The sequence below is a fragment of the Mesoplodon bidens genome, assembly GCF_964165515.1.
Source record: "Mesoplodon bidens genome assembly, chromosome: 15".
Taxonomy (NCBI): domain Eukaryota; kingdom Metazoa; phylum Chordata; class Mammalia; order Artiodactyla; family Ziphiidae; genus Mesoplodon; species Mesoplodon bidens.
The window spans coordinates 74,721,787-74,749,568 of NC_138171.1; the positions used below are offsets into that span (position 1 = coordinate 74,721,787).

A 27,782-nucleotide genomic window follows, 5' to 3' on the forward strand; every position below is an offset into this window, starting at 1 on the left:
CAAAACACTGATGAATGAAGTCAAAGAAGATCCAAATAAATTGGGAGATATTCCACACTCATGGATGGGAAAATTCAATATGGTAAAGATGACAGTTCTTCCAACTAAACTACAGATTCAATGCAGTCCCAACTAAAAACCCAGAACAATTTTTTTAAGATATCAACACTCTTAAAAAATTATATGGTAATGCAAAGAACTGGGGATTACCCAACTCAGTACAAAAAAGGAAGAACAAAGTTGGAGAACTCCCACTATCAGATTTCAAGTCTTACTATACAGTTATAGTAATCAAGACTCCTGTATTAGAGAATGTGTGCTGAAACTTCAATGAGATTCTGTCTACCAAGTCAGAGAACTGAGTTAAGCCAAGTATGTTGAGATTCCTGGAGTATTAGAATCCTCAGCCATCTAGGGGTCTCAGTCTCACCATCTATAAAATGGGGATAAAATTAGTTTTTCACTTACTTACAATTTTTTCCCATTTTTAACTTTCTGTGTATGTATTTTCAATGTTATCCAGAGAAACAGATCTATCTATCTAGAAAGAGAGAGATACATTGTAAGGAATTAGCTTACATGATTATGGAGGCTGAGAACTCCCACAATCTGCTGTCCAAGTCCAAAGGCCTGGGAGCCAAGGGAGTTGATGGTATAAGTCCCGATATGAGTGCAGGAGAAGATTGTTGTTTCAGCTCAGACAGTCTGGCAGAGAGGGAATTCTTCCTTTCTCTGCATTTTTTGTTCTATTCAGGCCGTTAGGGGATTCGATGATGCCCACCGAAATGGGGAGAGCAGTCTGCTTTCTCAGCCTACTGATTCTAATGCTCATCTCATTCCAGAAACACCCTCATCTGGGCACACCCAGATGTTTGACCAATATCTGGGTACACCGTGGCCTGGTAAAGTTGACACATAAAATTAACAATCACAATGTGTCTGTGATGTTTTATAACCTAAAATAGTGGAATTTGACTTTTTTAAAAAAGGTCATATAAGCCCTATATAAACTGGAGTAGCCTAACTATTATAAAAGATAAACTCTAGAATGTCAATGGCTTAACACAAGTATTTCTCATTCACTTAAGAGTCCAGTGTGGGTGTATCTGGTCTGGAGACAGCTTTTCTCTACCTGGTGATTCAGGGACCTAGGCTTTTTGACCACTGTGTAAAGGAAGAAGGGGAAGGAAAAAGGCTCTGAAATGATCCTTATCCCTTCTATTTACGTTCTGTTTATGAAAACTAGTCATGTGACCCTCCTTAAATGAAAGGCATGCTGTGACATGTGGTTTATGACTAGGCAGTGATTTTGCTGTAATTCTCTACAGTGTGTAAGGCAAAGTGCAAACTTGTAATGGAAAGTTAGTCACCTCTGTCTTAAAGCCTGCACTGCCCATCAATGCTGAACTGCACAAGCTCACCCACCTGGGTATAGGGAACAGTAGCACCATAAGAATACAGTCCTTCAGAAATCACCAAGTAGTATGGTGCAGTTAAACCCTTAGGTTTCTGTGCCCTGTAAATGACTTAATACTAATTCTATCAGAAAATGTTTTAAAAGCACTTGGGGGCCTCCCTGGTGGCTCAGTGGTTGAGAGTCCACCTGCGATGCAGGGGACATCGGTTCGTGCCCCGGTCCGGGAAGATCCCACATGCCGCGGAGCGGCTGGGCCCGTGAGCCATGGCCACTGAGCCTGCGCGTCCGGAGCCTGTGCTTCACAATGGGAGAGGCCACAACAGTGAGAGGCCCACGTATCGCAAAAAAAAAAAAAAAAAAAAAAAGCACTTGGGTATGCTTACATATTACTAAAATAATATTAAGGAAATCACTCATTCCAGTCTCAGCATTAAATGATACTTTATGTTACAAAGAACCCCTCCATGCTGTATTTTTCTTCTTTAAAAATAGATTTGCAGGGCTTCCCGGGTGGAGCAGTGGTTGAGAGTCCGCCTGCTGATGCAGGGGACACGGGTTCGTGTCCCGGTCGGGGAAGATCCCACATGCCTCAGAGCGGCTAGGCCCGTGAGCCATGGCCGCTGAGCCTGCACGTCCGGAGCCTGTGCTCCGCAACGGGAGAAGCCACAGCACGGAGAGGCCCACGTACCGCAAAAAAAAAAAAAAAAAAAAAAAAAAAATAGATTTGCAGAATGGATATGACATAAAATGAGGACCATCATGTCTGAAATTTGTCTTTATATTTGCACTGATAAGTTCTCTTTCCCTCTTTCTCTTTCTTCCTCTCTCCCCTCACATCTCAATTTTCAATTACTCACGTATTTTATTTTAAAATAGCGTCTGATCATTGTTAACATCAGTGATTTTCTTTAAAGAAGATGAGATGCTTTTTCTGTGTGCTTTAATCTAAATATGAGCTTTTATAAGTCAGGGAATTATTAAGAACAAGAAAGCCTGTCATATCCACATGCTATTTGTTACCAATTTATGTGTGTCCGTGCCAGTGGTTCTCAAACTTGAGAGTATATCAGAATCATCTGGATCGTTTTTTTATAACACAGCTTTCTGGATCCCACCCCCAGAGTGTCCTATTCATTGGGTCTGGGATGGGACCCAGGAATTTGTTTTCCTAACAAGTTCCTAGGTGATGCTGATGCTGCTGGCCCAGGGACCATACTTTGAGAATCAATGACCTTTCTATCAAGTAATACCAAATAGGTAGGCATGATGACATTGAATCTACACCTTTGGACTATTTGATGTGTCCCAGCTTTTGTACTAAAAAAATAATGCCAAAAGACATACAGTGCTTAAGACTCAAGTTAATTTAATTCCATAATCATAAGGCAGAACAGTACCAATTTCAGTACATGGAGAGTTCTGTACTTAATTTTGACTGACCCACATAGAGCAAATGTGATTCATCTGACTTAAAATTGAAAACCCAAATAACCTCGGTTGTGAAACACAATATATTTTTATGATGGGGCCTAAAAGGAGACAAATTGGTTATTAGAATGATAGGAGTGATTTGGCCAAAGGTACACAGGGAGTAAGTTGCTCAGACATTAAGCAAACTAACAAGAAAATTATGAAAACTTTACGAATAAGCAGGGTGGAATATTTTCACTAAACATGAGTCCAGGGTCTGAGCTATACAGATTTAATAATTTTCTCCTGAATATTTACTTTCTTAGTTATACAGGGGAAGTAATTCTGAGGAAGATTTATTTGTAAGGTTTACTTTCATCTAAGCAAGAAGAAATCTATTGTGCAATAATAAAAAAAAAAAAAGGTCTGTTCTCTGGGTGTTCAACACTTATGTTAAGGATTCATGAGTTATTTATTTAGAAAATCACATACCCAGGGACATTGACCCTGTTCAAAATTTAGGCTTTATAGGAAATTATAAAATTCAGTTGCTGTATACTCTAGAGAGTAAAGTAGTTCACCCTAACATGAAAAACTGTGAAATGAAAGAACAAGAATTACAGTGGGTCCCTTTTTTGTAAGTATGGAGCCTGCCTGGAATCAGCCTACAGGACTCGCTTCAAAAGGTGAACAGTGATGACGATCAATAATGTGATTTTTCTAGGAGATGATCTGGAACAAGAAGATAATTCACATACCAAGAAGGTAATATTCAGACAGCCAAGGAAGCTAATGATTATTTCTTCTGACTATTCTGCCCTTGATGCAAAATTTTAATACAATTATCTTTTTCTCAGTTATATTTACAAAGGAGACATTAGCAATGAGAATGTCTTTATTTGAAGAAAGGAGAGGATACAAAGAAATTCTGCCCTGCCTTCTGCCAGTGACAGTTTTATTTGGGAGCAGTTCCACTCTCCATTGCTCCTTCTTTTATCACCCGATTTAATATTTCAGAAAAGTTATCCAAGAACGGGTTCTTGTGGTTGTCTTTCTTGGCACCATTCTATGGCTTCTCTGTGTATTCAGAGTGTTCTTCTGCCTTGAGGAGGTGAAGTTCATGCCTAAGCATGTACAGAAACCCAAGGTCCAGTGCCCCTCCCAGGGCCCTCAGAGTGAGTTTTCAGGAAGTCAAGTTGGCACACCTGCCATCCATCGTCATCAAGCAGCGTCATCAGGAAGGGAGGTGGCCCTGTGGCCCCACTGTTTCTTTCCCTCTCTCCCATTTTCAGTCTTGGGTGTGTCCTTCCTGCCCTGACTCTGTCCAGGCATGGCCAGCCTATGAGATGACCCCAGCATATCTGCTTTCCTCGTACTCTTGCTCCATCACCTCACAGAGCTACCAGAGATGGAAAGCTCCATGAATTTCTCGTGACAGTCAAGACACGGATGGGTGGGGAAAAGACAGTGTCTTCTATTAACTGTCCTCTGTCTTGTTTCTACCTGTTCTTCTGAAGCTGTAATTGGAGTAAACATAAGGCCTCATAAAAAAGTTTTACACAGTATGATTTCCTTTCTTGTTGTGGAGTGCAAATGCAGAGCATAGAGGTATGTCACCCCATCCTTCCCTTTTCGTCTCCAAGCTGAAGAATTCCAACAAAATCATGCACTCAAGCTTCCTCTTGACAAGTAGCTCACTTCCCACCTCCCAGTTCTGTCCACATCTTACTCTGGCAACTAAAAGTTCTGTATTCCCTCTTTAAAACATTTTAGTGTTTAACGAACTTACAGAGTTCATTAAACTTAATGTTTAATGAAATTCCCTCCTTTCCATGTTAGCTACTAAAATCTGATTCCTATAAAACTGTAAGCCCCAATTTCATCTTCTCGTCTAGATCTGTGCCATCTCTGTGTTATCCCAAAATTCCTGTTGGGTGACCTTTACGAAGTCACTTGACTTGTTCTTGAACTTTATCCTTGTTTGACCCTTTAATGATTATCAGCTCTTTTCTTTTCCCTCTTCCTACAGGGTTCTCCCCTCAAGAGCTGTAACTCTTCAATTTCACAGTCTTCCCATACATTGCCTTTCAAATCTGTCCCACACTAGGTCTGACTGTGTTTGCTTTTCACTTAACTCCCTCGCCATTCATAGAGAGGTAGTAATACTAAACTGGTAGTGTTTGTGAAGAACACTTAGAAAAGTGATGTTACTTATATAAAAGCTTTTAAAAATGTCATCTTTATTCACTTTTGAAGTTTTAATGAAATTATGAAATGAATTACTTTTCTTCATCTTTGGAGTAAAATTTGTATGTTTAAGGTTATATTTTTTTTAAAGAAGGGAAGCCAGAGTAGCTGGTTGAAATGGAATAAATCCTTACCAAAAAGAAAGTGACCTAAAATATAGTGGGTATGAAAATATTTCTTTTTATCCCTGAATATGACAAAAATGAACTCTGGTTTGGGAATTAGGTAAGCTGATGCTTTTTATAGTTTTTTCTCACTAAGAAAAAGAGAAAACTATTTGCACATTAAATTAGATGATATATATTCATATATGTATTTCCTAGGAAATAGTCAAAATATTTTAAAACCTGATTAAAGATGATACAAGATAAAATACAGTGTACAGTGACCGAGAACTCACTGCTTCAAAAAATGCTCATTTAGTAGATATATCATAATGATTAAGACTGTTTTCAAAGAAAATTTAAGGATTCTAAAAATCTGCAGAAATATATCAAAAGCCAAAGACAATAATAAATATACCAAATATATACAGAAATATATCAAAGGCCAAAGATGATAATAAATATAAAAATGTGATTCAAAAAATTGCATTTATGTGATTCAGAATGCTTTTGAGTTTAAGAATAACTTCTAAGTTGATTATTTGCAAATGATAGCTGTCTTGGATCATGTTCTCCAAAGAGACCTAAATACAAGTGGCTGCGCACAAGAGATTTATTAAGTAAGGGTTTCCAGGAGATAAGAGTAAGAGAGTGGAGGAAACAGGACAGTGAAGGAACAGAAGCCAACCCAGGATGAGCTTTCAGGTGAAGTCCCAGCCTCAGCCTGGGAGTGTGTTCTGCCCCAAGGCAGGGTAGCTGGGCTTTCATGCCCCTGCACCTGTCACCCCTAGCTGTAGCGCTCTGAGCAGAAATAGCCTCCCAGGCATTTCCCGTTCTCTGTGCAAGGGGGTCAAGTGCTCCAGGAGGCCAAAGACAGTCAAAGGTCAGAGGGTCAGTTGTTAGGAGGGAATCAGGCAGGCCCTGGGGAATGGATGTCCAGCCAGTAAAGGGAACCAGCAAGCATCAGGGTGGGTGTTAATAGTTTCCTATAGGAGCTTTATTAAAATTTCCTGGAAAGTAGAAAATCACCCTGGATTTAGTGAACTTTCTATTATATAAAGTTCTTGACATGAACAGCTGGCTTCATTACGTGTACTTACATTATGGTTGAGGTTGGTCAATAGTTGAATGAAAAAGAGTTTACCTCTGGTGAAATTACAGCATCCAGGCAGGACCTTGGGAATGATGTGTTCACTGACTAAGTGACTATTCTTCTAGGGACAATTCATTGGTACTCCCCATTAGACATATCCAGTCCTTATCCCAACAAATGAGCATTGGAAGAAGCTCAGCTGGATTCCTTTTGTCTTACCAGAAAGCAAAAAGTGATCTTAAGAAGCAAGTCTTCTTTGAAAAGAAAAAAAAAGTGACATTATTACATACTTGTCAACTTCAAATATTTCATTTTAGAAGCTATATTAACTCCTTGCATGTTCAGGGTGTCATGTGAGATTAAAAGTTCATCAAAATCCTATGGTTGCTGCTTTTCCTGCATGCCATAAGTTCTGGTATATTGTGTTTTCATTTTTGCTTGTTTTAAGATATTTTCTATTTTCCCTTTTGATTTCTTTTTTGATTCATTGGTTGGTTGTTCAAGAGTATGTTGTTTAATTTCCATGAATCACAGGTTTTAAAAAAGCCTTAGAATGTCCTTGATTAAGCAGTAAAAATTTTATTAAATCTTAAAAAAAAAATCTTGTGGTTGCCAGAATCCTGGGAGAGGCATGGCAAGGTAAAAAACAAACTTCTGGGCAGGAACATTTGTGATAATATGTAGGAATGATTAGCTGAAGGAGAAAAATGAGACAATCTGGTTAGACATTACAGTGTGGCTACCAGGGAAGGAAAGGATAAATGCCATTTTTGTATACTTCAGAAAATTTGGAAGTCATCAGACATTCCATGATTGTGTAATTGAAAAGAAAAGGAAATACATCAGTTGCCAGGTCAGTTGTCTCATGCACAAGGTTGAATCACAACATCAGGAAATAGGCGAAGCATCTTTAGAACCTCTTCTTGACTTTGTGTGGGCTCCAGGGCACAATGAGGAAATCACTGCTTTAATCTATAGTGTTATTGATGCTACCAATAAAGACAGTAGTCTGAAGAAGACTTTTCTCAAACAGTCTTATTATCAGTTCTCTCATTGTTTCTAGGATTCTGTTGCAACTGTTTCTTAAATGGATCTAGGCAGCTTGTCCAATATCTTACAGAATGTCCTACAAGTTCTAGCCCTGGGGAATTAGCCATCTCTATGCGTAGCTGTTGTCTTCTCTTTAATATCTAGGACAGAGGATCTCAAACTTCAGATTGCTTCTGAATCATCCCAAAGTTTAATTAAAATACAGATCGCTGGACCCCACCCCAGAGGTTCAGATTCAGTAGGTCTCGGGTATTACCTGAGAATTTGCATTTTGCACATATTCCAAGGTGATGTTGATGCTGAGCCTGTTGGTCCAGGGGCCACATTTTAAGAACTACTGGTCTAGGGAAATGAAAGAATTTAAGTCATATAAGCAGATAAGTGATATTCTCAAATATTACAGTAGGATAAGATTAAGAGACTAGAAGCAGCTTGCACTACCAGATTAAAAAAAAACTTGGCTGGTTGTTCAGCCATAGGGAAATAGGTGTAGACCAGAAATAACATTTTAGATGATTTAAGGGGAAAGTCTGGCTATGTTTAAATTATCTGGACTTCTCAAGCGGAAATAGCTTGCCTGATTAATCGATATCATTTCCATATTTCTTTTCAAGAGACCTTTTATGGAGATTGGATTTTATGCTCACCCAAAATACCCACAAAGATAGTTTTCCACAATTATGACACTATTTGCCAAATGATGAATGCTGTTTCTAGTTAATCTGATTAGACTGAAATCAGGACTTTTGCTGAGCACAGGCTTAATAGAAAAATGTGACAATGCAATCTTTATCACTGTAATACAATTAAAAAAAAACTCTGAGTCTTTAACAAATGCAATATCATTATTTGTCCATAAAAATGCATGAATCCCTCCATGAGATGCCTGTTAATAAATACAAACTAGGAAAATAAAACATTGGTCATCAACTTTCATTATATTCTGAATTTATCTTTAGCATATGCGTAGATCTTCCATGTTGATTATAGAGTGTTTTTTTTCAGTTTTTAAAACGATAACCAAATAAGTTTAAAATAATCCCAGTTACTATTATTTTAAATCTCCCCAGTTTTTCATTTATCATTTTAAAAAATTGCTAAAAGATATTTTCTGAAGTAATATGGCCTAGAAACTTTTCCTTCTGCAATCGTACATGCATGGAATTATGAATGTATCAAGTTATAAACATACATGTTGTTAGAATTAAGTTTTATTAACATTATATCTTAATAAAAGGTTTGGTACTATGGACATAATTTTATGTTCAGCTGCGTTACCTTTCAACTTAAGCAACTTTTCATTATTAGATGAATATATAAAAGTTTCTCAGGGCGCTAAAGAAGGAAGTAAGAAGGAGGAAATTTGGCTATTGCATAACCAGGAGCTGAACTGTCTTGCTGATTATGTGCAAAGGAAAAGTTAAATAGTTATTTGCCAATACACTTCACATTGCCTTGTGGGGACCCAGCCTCACAGCCTCTTAAAATTACTGTTACATTCTATTTATCATGATATTTTTTTTCTTGTACATGAACAAAGAAATGTTATTTTTCTATTTGTATCACTCAGTTAATATTCATGCTATTTTATTAATACTGAAAAATAATTCTTTAGCAAAAAAATCGGTCTGGGGGAATATGAATTATTTTCCTATCCTGTACTCAGTCTCAATGATCTTGATCAATGGGTATATTTTTCTCTGGGACTCAGTTTCCTCATCTGCAATCTCCCCCCATTCCCAAAGTCTGTGGTTCCATTACAGTAATTGTTTCCTGTTGGACATATTCAAAAAAAATGACAGCATTGCAGTCATTTTTATACTGGGAAGGGTGCCAACATATGTAAAGTCATTTGTGTTTTAATTAAATGCAGTAGAAAATGGAAACAATGGGGGTAGTGTATTAGTTATCTATTGCTGCATAACAAATGACCACAAACTTAGTGGCTTGAAACAACACACATGTATTATCTCACAGTTTCAAGTGGGTTAGGGTCTCACCTGCCTGGGGTCTCACAGGCTGCAGTGAAGGTGTCTACTGGGCTGTGTTCTGTGGATCTGGAGTTCCTCCTCCAAACTCATTCATGTTGTTGCCACAGTTCAGTTCCTTGTCACCATAGGACTGAGGCCCTTAGCTCTTACAGGACTTCCCTTTTCATAGACAATACAGGACAGAGCCAACACGTAAGCATCTCTGCTGCTTTGAGTCTCTCATTGCTGGATCTCTTTTGAAAGACACCCAGGATATCTCTCTTTCAGTTAAATTTAAGTCATCTGTTCAGAGACTTCAATGACACCTGCAAGATGCCTTCACATTTGCTGTATAAGGTTACATAATCATGAGAGGAATAGTCCATCACATTTGCCATACTCTGTTGGCTAGAAGCAAGCTGCAGGTCCTGACCGCATTAAGCGGGAGGGGATTGCACAGAGGCATGGGCGTCAGGGGCGGGAGTCGTGATGGCCAGCTTGGAATTCGGCTTGCTACAGGTGGGCAAAATGTTGGGTTCCTGATGCAGTTGTTTAACTGACTAGCAATTGTCACTGAAGGTCTCCGTCAGTTCTCTCATCTGCAAAGGGGAGGAATATAATACTCATGACAGTGGTGCTGCCAAGACTGGTGAGATAATATGTACGAATTATTTTACAATTCTCGGCACGTGGTTGGTTCTCTGTTGTTAAAAGTATTATTGCTGTTGTTATTATTAATTATATTATTTGACTTTGCCTCTTTTAGTGATAGGAACCTTTTATCTCATTACATTAATTTTTCAGTTTTATTTCATTGGCTCAAAATTGTCAATAGTTACAGTTCATAACGCATGAACTAGTTCATTGCTTTTTCTCCATTTCAAATATTAATCTTATTGATATTTCACATTTAACTGCAACATTAAAAGTACAACAAATTTCCTCTACAAGTTGCCTCTTACTTTGTTCTCTTATTTTGTTTTATGAACTATCTCTGGAGTACTAGATTTTCATATCACGTTTTGTTTGTTTCTTTGTTTGCATTCTGTGCTTTTCTTCTAGATGCTTTACGTATCCATTTTTGGCTTTTCTACTGGGGTCTTTTCCCTTTCACTTAGAATGGGAACTATTACAAGAATAAGGATTTATATCTACACAGGACTCCCTGCTTGCTAGGTGGAGATCTCAGTTTAATATCTCAGTTGATTGAACAGCAGCCCACTGAGAAAGGTATTGCTGATGTTGGCATCTCTGTTTGACAGATAAGGATTCAAGGCACAGACATCTATGGTAACTGGCTTAATAATGCATAGGTTACAAATGATAATTCTGAGAGACAACTTAAGTTTTCTGCCTTCTAGTTCTATGAAATTTGCACCATATTAAACCTAGAATTTCTTAAATAAAGAAAGCCAGATGTATCAACTTTCTTTTTTCTCTGCTGCATTGGTATTGATGACCTGGGCATCTCATTTCCTTGGATGTTTCCTACTCTGAGTCTCCATTGCAGACTGGGAAAAAAAGAGAAAAATCGAGAATAAAGACAACAAGAGACCAGGTGAAACAGGGTTCAAGGATTTTTTGAGAGGTATACTAAATACATTTTCACTCCCTCAGAAGTGGAATCAAGTTAAGGAACAAAGAGTCTATTTTATCTGTTTCTCTTTAAAATAAAACACTTCATTAACTGACTCTAAAGTTGTTTTATTTAAACATTGGACATTTTAGGCGGGGTTGGCAGTCAATAAAACATATTAATGTCTTTTACTTTTGGGTAATCGAGGTTGAACAACTTAATGCATATACCACATGGGGAGGTATACATACCCAGCCATTAATATCTTCCCTGTATAATGTTTATGACTGTAATCGTTGCTCTGATTATATATTGTGTGAACCTGAAGCACATTATTATACTGGGTGACAAATGGAATTTGGTGACAATGCACAGAAATTGGTATTCTGGAAGAGGGTTGAGTTTTAAATTGTATTCTTTCTTGAGTTTTCAGTGCATTTCATGGATCATCTACTTCACAGTGTGTTGGTGGTTGATGGATTGAAATCCTTCTGCTGAATAGTAAATATCAGAGACAATTTTGGCTTCCCTTAGCTCGTCTGTCTCAGTTTTCTCATCACGCATTCAAATTATCAAAAGTAAATCCTTGATTACTGTTAATTCACTTTTGTCCATACTGACCTAGAGAAAAGGCACATCTGTCAACACTTCAGGGCATGTATCGGGGGTCCTAGGAATGTGGTCTCCAAGCTTTGCAGGGGCCATTGTGGGCCTTGGAAATAAAGGGGTTCTGTTCATTCTTCCTTTGCTGGTTCAGGTAGTCCACAGGCCTTTGGGCACCCCAACAACCTTTCCTTGTTGGATGGGCTTAGAGGCAAGAGAACAAATTTCCTCCTTTCACTTTTCTAAATGCCTCTAATGTTATGAAGTGTAACACAAAAGATATATAGTGTAGCATTTTCAACAAAAATAAAACAATTTCAATGATTGCTTGAATTTCTGAACAGAGGCATTTATTCTACAGAGTAAAATTTAATGCTAAGGACACATTAGAATAGGAGTTAGTGGCATTTGTCATTCGATAGTTTATGTTTAATAAGTCAAATCTGAGCCTAGGTTATTCACCATTAGGCACACTTTTGCATTCAGTAGGTGTAAAATTTTTATTTGACAGCTCCCTATATAAAGAAATGACTGTTTTAAGTTCATCATACAACACAGTATAAGTAGTGTATAGTTTTATCAATCATGTTCATCTAAAAAGCCTTATAATAACAACCCTGTGAATTAGTACATCAATGCTTTTCAGTATGCTCCATGGACCAGTGGCAACAGCATCACCTGAGAGATGCAGATCCTCAAGTTTGTCTCAGTCCCGCTGAACCAGAAACTGATGGATGGTGCTCAGCCAATCTATGTTTTAACAGGTATTCTAGGTGACTCCAATGCAGCCTTTGATATAGAAAGTATTATCATACTCATTTTATAGAAGATATAATTAATGCTAAGTGTGGTCTGATAATTGGCCAAAGACATGACTAGTTAATTTTAGGGCCCTTCTTCAAACCCAGGTTTTCCACTTAAAAATCACGGGGCTTCCCTTTCTTAAAGAAAAGAGTAGGGCTTCCCTGCTGGCGCAGTGGTTGAGAGTCTGCCTGCTGATGCAGGGGACGCGGGTTCGTGCCCCGGTTCAGGAAGATCCCACATACTGCAGAGCGGCTGGGCCCGTGAGGCATGGCTGCTGGGCCTGTGCGTCTGGAGCCTGTGCTCCACAATGGGAGAGGCCACAACAGTGAGAGGCCCGAGTACCGGAAAAAAAAAAAAAAAAAAAGAGTAAAGGAATAGTAAATCCCATAAACTGGAAAACAGTAACTCTTAATTGAGAAAGGAAGCATTTTCCTGCTTTCTCATCATGAAAGTGGGATGTTAAAACTATTAACACAAGAAAATTAACCTAGAAAAGTTTTAATGACACAAGTAACATTTTTGTGGTCCCATGCATTGAGTTCCTCATTTTCTTTTTAGTGGAGGAGCAAATAGGATGTAGTTAAATCCCAGAGGTGTGGCTGTTGTGTGTTAATAGAAGTGGGAGACTATTTTAATCATGGCTTTCTAACCGAATGAGTCCGTGGATGGATTTCCACCTGGGTCTTTCCTATGCCACATTACCCACGCTGAGAGTGCCCTGCGGTGGTTTTCCTGCACGCACAATTTTACACATGCTTCAGAGTCGCTATGCTATCAGAATGAAACCCTAGGGCAGCTGGCGCTAACTACCCCCCTGTGACTTGAGAAATGAATGTTTCCTCTTGAACTGAAAGTAGAAAACAGCGTTCATGATCTGTAATAGAAAAGTCTATAGAATGCTGCCTGCTAAGGTCTATTTCCTTGTGAACTCAATTTGGGCTTTGTGTGTAAAAACAAATAAGTAAAGTTTAAGTCTATTGTTAATTCAACTGGAATTTCCTTGAATAGAAAATGTTATACAATTAGGAAAATGTACCGTGTATGTGTGCGTGATTTTTATTCTGCATATATATAAAACGTCATGGCACATTTATGGAAAAGTGCATCAAACCATCAAACATACATGTCCGTGTTTTGTGAATAATTACAAAGAGGATGTGCAGATAACTACTGCTGAGGTCACACACAGGACTCCTGACTCTGTGCATTTGTAACTGCTGTTTCCTCTCCCTGGAACCCTCCCCACCGAACACACAGAATTATAAGGCTGGCAAACTCCTTTTCCTCCTCGTGCATCAGCTGAAAAGATGCCATAGCCCTTTGTAGTCCACGTCTGCAGTGCACTTTGAAATGTCTCCTTTAGAGTATAATCATTAGCTTTGTGCACGAGCTCCTCTTTGTATTTTGAGATATCATTCCTCAGTACCTAGCCTGTACCTAACACACTGCAGCATTCAATAAGTAATGCTCGACTGAATTAATGACTGGCATTTCCACTTGGATAAAGCCCTCAAGCCAGCATCTCCAAAATGCAGTATCATTTTGTCCAAACTTCCAAGTCCCAGCGAGGAAGCTGGAACCCCTAGAGCTGTAGACGCCTCCTGACTTTCCTTTAGTCAATTCTACCTCCATATCATCACTCTCTTCTTTGTCCCTAACACCTCTACCCTCATTTGGTCTCCTGTCTCTCAACACTCCACTCAGTTCTGGTCTTCTAGATAAAGCCTCTTCAAGCTTGGTTCTCTTCTTGTTTCTCCTCTTTTAACAAATGTTTTTGCTGTCATTGCCATGGAGATGAAGAAACCTGGGCCAAATGCTCCACCTCCTCACGTCTGAATGCTTTGTATGCATTTGCCTAAGTGAGGCCTTGAGTCCAGCAGTTGATTCCATTGGTTTCTAACAATCACTAGGTGACCTTTGATATTGTGGCTGGTGCATCCTTGGGGGAACCATGGCGCCCGCTACTCTGTCTTGCAGGATTCTTGCTGGGTTGCCACCTGTCACGCCCCAGGCTTTGGGAGGGTTTCCACAGAGTCATGCACAATAGAGAATGGGTTAAAAAATTCACTAAAATGGGGGAAAGCAAACTCTCAAGGCCAGTGTGAGCAAAAGAAGAGAAGACGCTGTTTCCTGGTCTCCCTGCAGTCCACGGAGAGGTGTGCGGAGCCAGGTGTTCTGTTGGACCTGCTGTGTTGTTTGCACCCCAGTGGAGAGATTCCACCTCATCTTTGACCCTTATTATGCTGCAATCATGACATCAACCTTAGGCTCAGGAAAATAATCAGACCATTTTGCACCAAACATTTGGAATCAGGGGCAGCTGTTTGAAGGAATTGTCTGGGAACCCATGGTGCCAGTCCTTGTAGATGTTGGGGCCTATGAGAAATTACAGCCGCTCCTGTCCAGATGCATTTCCTCCCGCTGGGAGATGGGGGTAGATGCCTGAATCCCACTGGCTCCTTCTCTAGAAAACAGGTTGGATGGCTCTGCTTATTGCACCACAGTCTCATCTGGCTGGTGGCAGAGTTCACCGTATAACTCGGTGACGTGTGTGTCCCAAATTTCATGGCTCAGTGCCCTTAGCCAGACTTTCAGGGTTTCCATCCTTTTGCCCAAATCCCTTTCTGGTCTCATCTCCCATGATTTTTCTTCATATGTTCTGTGCCCCAGCAATGGAATTCTGAATGTTGTCCATGTGGATCCCCTCCCCCACTGCCACTGTGCCTCCCTTTGTGATCTTCCTCACTCTTGGATGCCCCCTTATCCCCCTCTTCTTCCCACCCACTTCCCATGCATTTTTCTCCTGCTCTGAGCACTAAGGGCCATAAAGACCTCAAGGTTATGCCCGAACCTCTGGTCCTCTCTTGTCTGGATATTTGCTCATGTGGTACACTCCAGCTGGGTGAGCCCCTTCCCTCCCCACTTCTCTGTGCTCCACAAACCTTTTTCTGAGCCTCTCAAGGAAAAATGATCTTTTCTCTGTTGACCACACCCCCCACCCCAGCAGTTACCTTTAAAGTTGGCATTAGCATGCTCTCCCTTGTCTTATGCGTATACTTTACTCCACAGGTCCATCCAGAGAAGCAGCCATATCTTATATGTCTTGTACCCTAGAGTAACTTGCATGTTATAGGTGTTCAATAATATATAATGAATAAATGAAAAGATCAGGGCATAAGGGATGTGTGCAGAAGGCTGGGGTGCAGGTAGGGGAGGCAGGTCTGCGTCTTTACCTGGCCAGGTGGGCTGGGTATCCTGTGAGCTGAGGGGAGCACCTCCTTCCACTTCCCCATCCTAATCCCCCACCCCACTCACAAATCCTCACCTGCACTCAGAGTGACTCTCAGGATTATTTTTCAGCAAGGGAACAGGAAGGCCTGATTCATCATGACTTAGGGGTGGCTTGCAGGATAGGGTGGGGACCCAAACCACACATATGATAAATTCCCAAATGTATTATGACATATATATATATATATATATATATATATATATATATATATATATATATAACTGAAGAACTAGCAGGTAGCTATCTTTTTGTTTCCATTCCAATTCGATTGATAGGCAATGCATGTAAGAGGAAAAATATCCCAACAGCGGATAAATTTTCAGGCCAGTCTTAAGATAATATTATTTTTAAAGTGATGTCAATGCTATAAAACAAAGAAAAAAGATCTGTGTGTATGCTTAACGATTTCACATTTTTGCCTTCCAGGAGACGGAGCTGTTAGATCTCAGCCTTGTCAAAGATGCCAGATGTGGGAAACACGCCAAGGCTCCCAAGGTAGGAAGTGGAGTGTAGTACACATGCCAGCTGCTGCCTTGATTATTTAGCTGTGTCCTGGTATCCATTAATTGCCCCAGTTAAAATTTTCTCTGTTGTAGATGTTATAAAATGCAATAAAACAGCCAGTCCTTTCAGAGACCAGTATGCTCTCAACACTACCATTTTTGTTAAAAGACGGAAACAACGAGCAAATATAGAGGCAGTTGGACATGGGGCTTGCTTTATGCCCTCAAATCTTATTTTTGTTTTGGAAAAAAAAAAAAAAAACAATGCCAAAGTTACTGGGTAATTCTAAATATTCAAAACGTGCTTAAAAGTATTTAAAAAATTCCTTGAGCCTCGTAAGCATACGTGAACTAACCTTTTAGACAGATAAACAAGACCCTTTAGCTCAAATGCTTTGCAGTTGGAATCATTCCATCCATGAAGCCAGAGAGTGTCAAATCTTTCTGCAAATGTTCCTAGTGAACACCCGCAGACTTTGGGATCAGTTATGTGGAATGTCAACTAGCTTGGGTTTGAAAAACTTACTGAAGAAATATCTAAAGCAGTGTTTGCAGTTTATTTAGTTTTGGAAGATGGTTTAAAAATGTTGAATATGGGACTTCCCTGGCTGTCCAGTGGTTAAGACTCCGTGCTTCCACTGCAGGGGGCGTGGGTTCATTCCCTGGTCGGGGAACTAATATCCCGTATGCCATGTGGTGTGGCCAAAAAAAAATTATTGAATAAAACATACATATATTTTAAAAATTTAGATTATCTGGTAGGGTATAGTAGCAAGATGTGTTGACTTGCCATCAGAGTGGGAAACTACTCTTTACTTTATTTAAATTTTAGTACTTTAAAGACTTCTTTTGTAGCACAGAGAGAATATTGGCAAATAGGGAAGTACAGGTGCCATTCAGGGACTCTTGCCTCCTTCCATAATTGGTATAAAACTAGCGATTTTCTATTTGAGTATCTACCTGCAACTTTTGTTTTATTCCTTAAAAAGTCAAAACACTTTCTTTGACATCAAAAATTAGCTGTTGCTGTGGAGATGCAGGAAGGGAAAAAGTCACCTACAATGATTATTCTTCAGATACCTAACAGTGCTGTAGTTGCTGGTAAATTTTTTCATAGAGCAAACAGGCAAATACTGTTTTTATTGCTGAAGGGGTTAAGATGATCTACAGGAAAATGTGGAAAATGAAAAGAGAGAAAAATCGGAATTATTTTCAAGAAGGTTTCTATAAGTGTTTCATGTGAAAACGGCCCATTATTTACATTCATCTCTTAGTAATACAATGATATTTCAATGGTTTGGTCTTTCGGTTTTGTATCAAGCTTATCATCATTAATGCTTTGTTGATGATTTAAAATTGTTCAATTTTCAGGGTAGAAAACAAATTTTTTCTTCTTCTCTCAACAACATTTCAACCAGGTTTCATGTAAGCCTGTTATTGATAGCTCCGAGAACTATATTGATAACAGTTATAAAGTTTGTCTTTCAACGCAAGTTTATTGGCCTAACTTGAAGTTTCATTGTCAATATTGGTTAAAGACAGTTGCCTACCCTCTGTCAGACCCCCTTTGTTTCTGGGCTTAGGGAATTCAAGTCAATTCTTCTGACACATGGAGACTTTCTTTCAGGCTTGACTCTTTTACTGCAGCCCACAGCCTGCTTATCAGTTAAGTGTTTCATTTCTGTACGTGGTTTGATAAATGTCTGTTGAATGATGAGAAATGAACAGAACTAGGGTGTGTACTCTGCTCAGTTGATAAACCACTATTAGATTCTAAAAGGCTTTTATTGAGGACAGATTTCAACACTCAGAATGCTCTGGTTTTTACTGGTTTTTTTCCACTAAGATTTGCTTTCTCTGTGGATTATCCATGTTCTTGGCTTTTTTTCACTTCCTATTCCCTGCTGGGGTTCAAACACCTCAATCTATTTTAATATTTTCAAAGCCGGGTTCTGTCACATGTTACCTATGTGGAATTCCTGAGACTTCTTCCTCACTGGCTAAATAGTGATACTACTAATACCTAATGCTACTAATAATAAATGACTACTTCATATCATTGCTGTAAGGATTAAATAAAATAATTCATTGGCAAAGATTTAGGAGAGAAATTCTCAAATTTAAGAGCCTGTAGAATTACCTGGAGAGCTTTAAAAAAAGGCTGATCCTTGTTGTCTACTTCCAGAGATGCTACAAGAATCTAATTAAATGTGCAATGTGGCATCAGGGTTTTGAAAAGTAAATTTGCCACAAAATTTGAACACCGCTGCCTGAACTCATCACCACTCTATAGTAAATACCCATTAAGTAGTAGCCACTGTTGTTGGTATTATCATCATTATATTTGTGTTTATTATTATTAAAATTACAATTCAGATTTGCAGGAAGTCAGATACATTTATTTCCCTCAACTTGGAAAAGTTGATGTTATAAAGAGAGATTGGAGCAGGGGCTTGGCTGAAAGGGGCTTGGTGGATAGACAGGCAAGAAAGAAGTAAGTATTAATACAAGTTCTAAAATCTTTAAGTTGCACAAGAAAACCTTGGCTTGAACTGGATAAATAAAAAGATAATTTATTAAAAAATGATTGGAATCTATTGAACAATTCAATGGAATTTCTGGGTTTAGATGAATTCGCATTCAGCTGCTCAAACAATTGTCACCAAAGAATAGGTACCTCTTTCTCTCACCAAACTAGCTTCCAAGGGGCTGGAAGGGATTCCCTTTCCATCCTCAGGGTCCCCATGGTGGCCACCTCTGCACACCATCCCTGGCAGCTCCCAGCTTCCCATGTGGCAGCAGTTCTATGTGGCAGGGACCAAAAGAGAAGCTTGTTTCCTCCAGAGTATTCCAGAATGATTGCAGCATAGCCACCTCATAGAAGGGGGCATATGGACCGGAGGAGGAAAACTAAATAAGAGGGGACCACTGTGTTGGCTAGAACAGAAGCAGCAGGACAATTACAAAGTGTGAAGACACCAACCAGTATGGAGTGAGAAAAGCTTGGGAACTTAGGACAAGAAGGCAATATAATATGAAGACAGATTGAGTGGAAGACTTTCTGCGGGGGCTTATAGATCAGAGAGGAAGGCAGAACATGTGTGGAGCAGATACTACTTATCAAAATACCCAGGCACCCTGCAAATATTTATCTGTGTATTCATATTATTTTTGTTTTTCACAGCATCTCATTATATAAAAATTTACAATCTAGTTGAAGATGAACTGTTTTCTATGCCTGCTGTGATTTGAAATAACATTTATAGGACATGAAAAAGCTTCTACGTGTTGCCCCATTAATGAATTTTAAATGTAGACTCCCAACACAATGCATACGATTCCAGATCTGCTTTTCTGTACACAGCTTTTGTTCAAGTTATCAGTTTTGAAATTTCTCACTGGAGAGAAATTGGGAGATTTTTATCCAAAAGGAAAAATCACACTAAAAAAATCTTATCCTTTGAAATCTAAAATGTATTTGTGTTTCCTTTCTTGCTCTTTCCGTTGTCTCCCCGTCCACCTTCCCTAACTTGCCGGCCCGCCTCCCGCCCCCAGGTTTATGAAGCACATGTAAAGAGAAAGGTTCTGTGTTATATACATCTTGTCTATGCCATATACACATGCTCTCTGGATCTTCGTTTCAAAAGGATCTTTGCTTTTGAAAGGAGTGTTTATCACTGTGGTTTCTGATCTGTTAGTGGCATAGCATTAATAAAATGAATTAGGCCTAACTAGAATGAAAAATATCAGTGTATTGTGCAGAGCAAGTTTTCTGATACTTTTTTTGTGTGTGTGTGAGTGTATGTTCTAGAACACAACAAGAAATGTATTTTTTCTATAGGCTATCTCAGAAAGTGTTCAGCATTTCTGAATGCATTTCTGATTAAGATAGTTTCTTTTTCTTCAGGATTCTTAGGAATTATTTCATCCTTAGGAATGTTGAAAAGTAGATGGGACTAGGAAACTGAAGATGTTTTTGGGTGGTTTTGGTTGCCCACTCTGCCATTAACGAGCTTAAGTTGTTCTTTCTATCTGTACCTCTACTTCCTCATCTATGAAATGGGCGTCAGGGGAGCACAGGATTTTAGGTGTGTAAGTCTTGTTAAGTATTGATTCCAACTTTTAAGGGCAGTTAATCAAGCCAAGGTACTCCATCTTACAGATTATAAAACATGTCCAGCAGGTTTACATAACCTAAAACTTCTCACTTTGGTCATAGCAAATCAGGTGAACTTAAGAAAAAAAGTCAGGTAACATTTGAACCACGATAAGGTCTTATGCAAACAAAAAGAAAAGAAAAGAAGAAAGACATGTCAGATTTTTCATGTGAACTTCTTGAAAGTTCTAGGATTGCTTTGGATTCCTGAGGGAGTAATACCACAGTTACAAAGTCCCTCCCAGGTTTTAGTCCATGAAAACGATGTGCTGCCTGTATTCAAGTCTCCATATGCATGCAGCAGTATCACTGAAAAATATGTCTATGGTAGTACTTTCAAACTGTATTTTGTGTAAAGAAAACTGCTTCTTTTGCTTAACTGACAATTACCTAGTTCCTCCTATCGGTAAAAGGCAGTGTATTTCAAATGTGTGATATTAATTTGAACACAGATACCTTGAATATATCGAGGTCACAATTAAATTCTAGGTGGCACAGGTACTCCCTACTTTTCGAAAGTTCACTTTACACCACTTCGATTTTTTCGAAAGGCCTACATTAGTATGTGTTTTAGCTAAATGAAAGAAATCTGAAGAGGATTTTCACTTTTACAGAACATGGCAAAAAGCAGAAAAATAGCATTCAGCTTTTGTTTGCGGCAGAGGGCCGCTTATAGAGGCAAGCCTTGAGCGGGGCACCACCAAGCTCCTTCCCTGGGAACTGTACTCAGCATCAAGCCACCCCAGGTTTGTGCTATGTCTGTGAGCATCTCTGCTTTTTCTCAGTTTATTTTGTGTCCCCCTTAGCAAGATGTGTCCTAAGGTAATTGCTTCTTCACTTTATGCCATTTCAGCTTGTGCAAACTTTCACAGGGATGCTCTACTTTTCGATAATGGGGGAAATCTGTATATAATATCACCACAATCACATAAGGTAGATTAGAGTAAAATTAATTTTAAAAAGCTGATCAGGTTTTGTTTTCCTAATCCTTATTTACAAATGATGGCTTTTCAATTTCATTATTGTTTTGACAAATGGACATTGAGTACCTGTTTCTGCCAGCCACTGTTCTGGGCACTAGGAAAACAACAATGAACAAAAAAGACAAATAACTCTGTTCTCATATAACATTCCTTTTCAGAGTAGAGAACGTTCTCATATAACATTCCTTTTCGGTGGTAGTGGTAAACTGGCTTTCAAAAAAAGAGAAAGAAAGAAAAAGAAAGGAAGGAAGGAAGGAAGGAAGGAAGAGAGATGGAGGGAAGGAGGGAAGGAGGGAAGGAAATCCCTGGTTTGTTGTGTTTCCTGGTTTCCTTTGGGTGAATATTCCGAACCTGATGGGTTTCAAACCACACTCTGACATCACCGAGAGTTGGAAAGCAGTATATACCACAGCCTTCAGCCCTGTGAGCAGGCTCCCTCTGGCACCCCTCTGGGTGAGGGAAACAGATAACTGATAAGTCCCACAGAGACAAATACAGCAAGGACAGGAGACCATAGACCATGAGTGATAAAGAGGCTTCTTGTTTAATTGAGCCCTAGTGAGTAAGTTCTCTTGATAAGATGAGATCATATAAGCAGAGACATGAATTAAGAGAAGGAGAAGCATTCCAGGCAGAGGGCACAGAAAGAGCAAAGGCCCTGAGGTAGGAACAAGCTTGGCATATTTGAAGACCAAATATGAGGCCAGTATGGCTACAGTGGAGTGCAGCAAAGAAAGGTGAAAGTCAGAGAGGTGGCTAAGGGCCACATTATTTTGGGCTTCGTAGGCCATGCTAATGATTTTTGGCTTTTCCTCTGAGAAACATGGGAAAGGATCTGAATGTTCTGAGCAGGGGAGAGACAAAGATCTGACCTAGCTTTTGAGAACATCACTGGCCACAGCCTTGAGAACAGACCACAGAGGATAAAGAAAAAAGCAGAGAGACCAACTAAATGGCTGTTGCAAATATCCTGGTCAGTGTTGATGATAAATTTCGACCAAAAGGTGTAGAAAAACACCAAAATCTGAATATGTTTTAAAGGCAGAACCACAGGATTTGTCAATGCATTGGATGGGAAGTACTGGGAAAAGAAAGGATTCAAGAACAACTCTGAGTGCTTTGACCTGGGAAAGTGGGAGAATTGAGTTGCCATATCCTGAGATGGGAAGGAAGAAGCACATTTAAACAGAAAAATTCAGCTTGGTTTTTGGATATTTAAAGTTTGAGATGCCTATTAGACTTCTATCTGATATCATATTTGGATCTACAAATCTGGAGGTCAGGGGAAAGGTTGGCCATGGAGTTATAAATAACTTTGATTCTTTAAAGCTCAAAGCCAAGGGAGGTCTCCTAAGGAAGGTAGGTGTCCAAGAAAGTTCTGGTATCTAAACCCTGGGACCTCCAGCATTTAGACTTTGAGGAGATGAGGAGGAACCAATAAAAGAGACTGAGACTGGTATATTCCCCCAAAGAATGGAAAGCAGGAACCTTAAAGATACTTGTATACCCGTGTTCATAGTAACATTACTTACAATGACCAAAAGGTGAAAAAACCCAAATGTCAATCAGTAGATGAATGGATATACAAAATGTACTAGATACACAAAATGAAATATTATTCAGCCTTAGAAATGAATGAAATTTTAACACAGGCTACAACATGGATAAATTTAGGAGAAAGTATGCTAAGTGAAATAAGCCAGACACAAAATGACAAACATGTGACTCCACTTATATGCGGCAGCTAGAGTAGTCAAATCCATAGAGCAGAAAGGAGAATGGCGGTTTCCAGGGACTGGGGGTAGCGGGTAGGGGGAGTTACTGTTTACTGGGGACAGAGTTTCAGTTTGAGATGATGAAAGTCTCTGCAGATAAATGGCGGTAATATTGTGCAACAACCTAAATTTACTTAATGTCACTAAGCTGCATCACTTGACAACCATTAAAATGATAAATTTTATGGTATATATATTTTGCCACAATAAAAAAAAAAAGAAAAAAGAGAGACTGAGAAGAAACAGCCAGTGAGGAGGGAGGAGAATCAGAAGAGAGCATATCTTGGACACCTAAAGAAGTATTTCAAGAAGGAGGGAGTTGTCATTTGGGTAAAATGTTGGAATTTCCTTCTAGTCCTTTTTTTTTCACTTTTACATACTTGTAACTTTATTGAGATATCATTTTATATATGCTTTAAATGTTTTCCCTATATCAATAGCATCAAATATATTATTTATTTAAGGGCTGTCAAATCTTCAATAGCTCATCATAGAATCTGGATGCCAATATGTAAATCTCATAATGAGCTGTTATTTGGATGTTATACAACAGTGGTTTCAATGAATCATCCATGAGTACTGGAGTTGTGCTTTATTTACTGTCCCCTTTTGTTGATTATAAGCTATTTCCCTGACTTTGAACAGATTTCACCATTGTGTGAAGCCACAGTCATGAAATTTGGTGTAGATATTTGAGGTTTACTAAAGAATAAGAAAACCCTTTATACAACAAAATAAAGGTTTCTCTCTCTCTCCATTCAGTTGCTGAGGAGATTTACCTTCAGCCCATAATCTTGGTTCCAACTATTTCTTAATTTACCTGACATGGTGCAATAGTTGATTTGGGGGTGTGGGGTGTGCATTTTGGGGGGTAATTTTGTTTACATAAATGTTTATTTACATCTTTACGAAATGGAGAAAATAGGGCTAAAAATCCACAGAATTATCAGTGTGTGTGTAATGGTTTTGACAACTATTCACATTTATCTCCAGATGTAAATTATATGGCATAGTTCCTTTTTCATGTTCATTAAATTCCATAGATGTCAGTGGTTTCCTTGGAAACGAAAACCTTTATATAACTAGTTGGAGATTTGGTAGCAGAAATATCAGGATGCTGAGGGAGGTAAGGAATGGTTCCCTCAGTAGATCTTTACATTTAAAACTCCTCTGTCTTTTCCACCTGCCCCTCAACCTCATGGCTGTTCAATAGTGAACAAGATAAGATTTTTAAAGCTGCCATTAAAGTATGGAATATCTTCTCTAACGGTTAAAAACTTTTAACTTTTTTATAAGCAATCACAGCTAAGCTACGTCTTGTCTGGGATGTTGATATAAATTCCCAAATTTGAGAAGGCATTGGATTGTCTCTTATCAACAATTAAATCTGAGCATTTGAGTGATGCCACCATTACTCAGTATATATATATATATATATATATATATATATATGTGTGTGTGTGTGTGTGTGTGTGTGTGTGTGTGTGTGTGTCCATCTGTAAAATATGGTGAACTAAACATGTGTATGGCTGAATAAAGATTCCATTTTGCTTTTTTTTCATTTTGCTTTTAATAATAGCAAGCATCTGTCTTAGTATCTACTGCCACAGAGTTCAAAAGGCCCCTGAAGAGTTGTGGAAGGGGAAGGGGGAGGCCGCAGTTCTGGCAAAGGTTAATAAAAGATGAAAGACATGGCAGCTAAGAGCATTCTCACGATGACCAGAGTGGACCCCTTGTCGAAGACAGTATTCGTTCCATGTGGTAACTAAACCCCAGGTCTTTTCAGAAGGTTCCGACTCATTCTATCACTGCTTCTATCTGGTGTTAATTTCAATCTAAGTCCAATCTGTTTTACATACAATGGTACAGAGTTGCATTTTGGAAACATTTCTCAATTTTAATTCTTTTGAATGAAATATTACGCCACCTTGTGGATATACTTGATATTAATTTCTTAAGTTAATTCAAAATAGTGAACTGCTCTCTAAGCCAGGGTTTTCAAACTTTGGTTCTAATATAAAGATATGAGAGGCACCGGAGGAGTTTTTAAAATCTCGATGCCCAGGCCACATCCATATCAATTAAATCAAAATGTCTGATGTGGGGCTTAAGCATCACTTTTTTCTTTAAAGCTCCCCAGCGATTCCTGTGTTTAACCAAATCTGAGAACCATAGCTCTCAGTAAAGAGTGTCAGCTTAAATGGATGTTTCTCTTTTTAAAGTAAGGACTCTATGCAGTAAGGCATTGAGAACTTTCCTACAATATTCTCTTGTCAAAAGGACTACTTTTCAGTCTAGTCTTCCTTCAACTTGCCCAGCTATACTTAATATAATAAGTGTGCCATAGTACTTGTATGAGAGTTTTCCAGCTGCCATAACAAAGTACCAAAGACAGGGTGACTTAAACAACAGAAATTTATATTCTCATCATTCTGGAGGTTTGAAGTCTGAGATCAGGTGTTGGCAGGCTTGGTTTCTTCTGAAGCCTCTCTCCTTGGCTTGTAGATGGCTGTCTTTTCCCTTTGCCTTCATATGGTCCTCCCTGTATACCTATCTGTGTCCTGGTTTTCTCTTCTTATAAGGACCCCAGTCATATTGGACTAGGGTCCACCCTTATTACCTCATTTTAACATAATTAACTCTTTAAAGACTTTATCCTCATATATAATCATACTCTGGCAGGGGCAGTTAGGGATTCAACATATGAATATAGGTGGGGGGAGCACAACTCAGCCCATAACTGTATTTTCTCACTACATTACAAAGGATTATTTCACAATAGATCTAATATAAATAAGTAGATTTTTTTCTTTATAATCAATAGTCAAAATGGATATAAATGTGTAGCTGGAATCATTTCAGAAATAGATATCATTTATTGCTTTTACAGAGGGCCTTTATTGCAGCTTAGGTTGTTTTTGTTTCATCAGCACGGTCATACACATTCTTCTATACCCCAGACCCCCAATAAGTGTCTTTGCACATCTAAGTTCCTAATACAGTATAGTCATTATGTGTACAAACTTTGGGGTCAGATGCCCAAGCCTCAAAGCCAATTACTAGCTATATAACCCAGGAGGTTATTCCATATCTCTGAGATTTAGTTGCCCTGTTTGACTTTTGGAAATAATCTCTATGTCTATCTTATCTGGTTACTATAAGGACTCAGCATTACAATGCATGTAAAGCCCTTAACACAACTCTCATGTTCATTGTATGTGTTAAATACATTTTAGTTATCATCCTTAATGACTTTTAGTAAGTAAATAAAATGTATAACTGATGCTCATGTGATGTACTGTAGTAGGCAAAAGCAAATTAGAGTTTCATAATTTACCTATTTACAGTATAACTCAGGTACTGCTATGGGCTACTCCACATGAGAAATTTATACTTTTGTAGCTTTACTTAAACCTACCTGTGAAAATCTATTTTTATATATTAACTGTAGAAAACTCAAAACACATTTACCTTTGCAGCCAAACCACTGTCCACAGCGAACCATCACAGCAACCCATTGTACTAAGGTTTACAGTTCTTATTTAGAAAACTGCCTAGATGAGCAAAGAGTTAAATAGATTTTCCCAACAATCAGAATAATTTTAGAGCAATTTACTTTCAGTTAAGAGCAGTTAAGAACATGTTGGTATCTTTTTCTGTGTAATGAAACTGTTGAAGTAAAATTGGAAACACTGTTTGGAAATGGAAGACTACACTTAGGGTTAGAGAGACCAAATTCAAATCCCAGTGCACGTATTAACTGAGGGATCCCAAGAAGGTTTCTTAGCTTCTCTGTGGGAATAATACCCATTAGATAGGGTTGTCTGGTAAGTTGGAATATAGTTGGTAACGAGACATGCATCCTAATAGTGGACACACTTTAGGAGCTCACTCCTTGTGACTTAACTGCCTACCTGCCTTGGGTTCAATGTTGGTTTATTCTTCTTAGCACTCAGTGAGTCTGATGGGTAATTAAGCATATATATTACTTGAGCTACCTTCTTGTTGGAGATTAGGTTCTAAAGTATTTTTCATGTAATTTGACACGTGACCAACAGGGAAAAAAACTGGAATGTGATTTGACTCATTATATAAGAGAAGAAAAAGTCGGGGGAGTAAAAGGAATGTTTATGACTACCATGGAGTCATTGTGAGAATTGAATGATGCATATGCCTGAAATGGCTTCGCCAGTCACAGTGTGCTATATAGTAATATTAATTTGTGAGCAGCTTGGTAGAATGGAAGGAATTTAAGAATATGTACTAGGTCTTACTGTATAGCAGAGAGAACTATATTCAATATCCTATGATAAACCATAATGGAACAGAATATGAAAAAAGAATGTATATATATATATAGCTAAATCACTTTGCTATTCAGCAGAAATTAACACAACATTGTAAATCAACTATACTTCAATAAAAATAAAAAGAATATGTACTAGAAATTCATTTTTATCATCCTTCAATGGAAAATGACTGAAAATTCCTAAATTCCTTCTATTTACCACAAAAGCATAAAATCCCAGATTGCGGACTTGGAATATGATACCTAACACACAGTAAGGTATTTTCATGGATGAAAGAATACTTTCACCGTAGTTTTTCTCGTTCCTTGATGTGAACACAATTAACATTCTTAGCTGTCTAAAATGTGAAATTTCAAGTGCCTGAAGAAATAGCCTTGATTTTGTGTAAAGAGTGACATTTAAAAGACAAAATGACGTAGTGAAATATTTGCTACTTCATAGATCCTTGTTAAGGGCAGAAATAAAGTTTTCTAAGGCTACTGAACGTAA

The 27,782-nt window shown here is 38.5% G+C and overlaps 1 protein-coding gene across 2 annotated transcripts in view; it reads left to right on the top strand.

The window, feature by feature from the left end:
* Positions 1 to 27,782, top strand: part of PLCB1 (phospholipase C beta 1) — a 699,301-nt gene that overhangs the window by 219,556 nt on the left and 451,963 nt on the right. For both annotated transcript variants that reach the window (XM_081257138.1, XM_081257139.1), the window contains exon 3: positions 15,993 to 16,061. In XM_081257138.1, the coding sequence (XP_081113264.1) occupies positions 15,993 to 16,061 (69 nt within the window). The remainder of the gene's footprint in view (positions 1 to 15,992; positions 16,062 to 27,782) is intronic.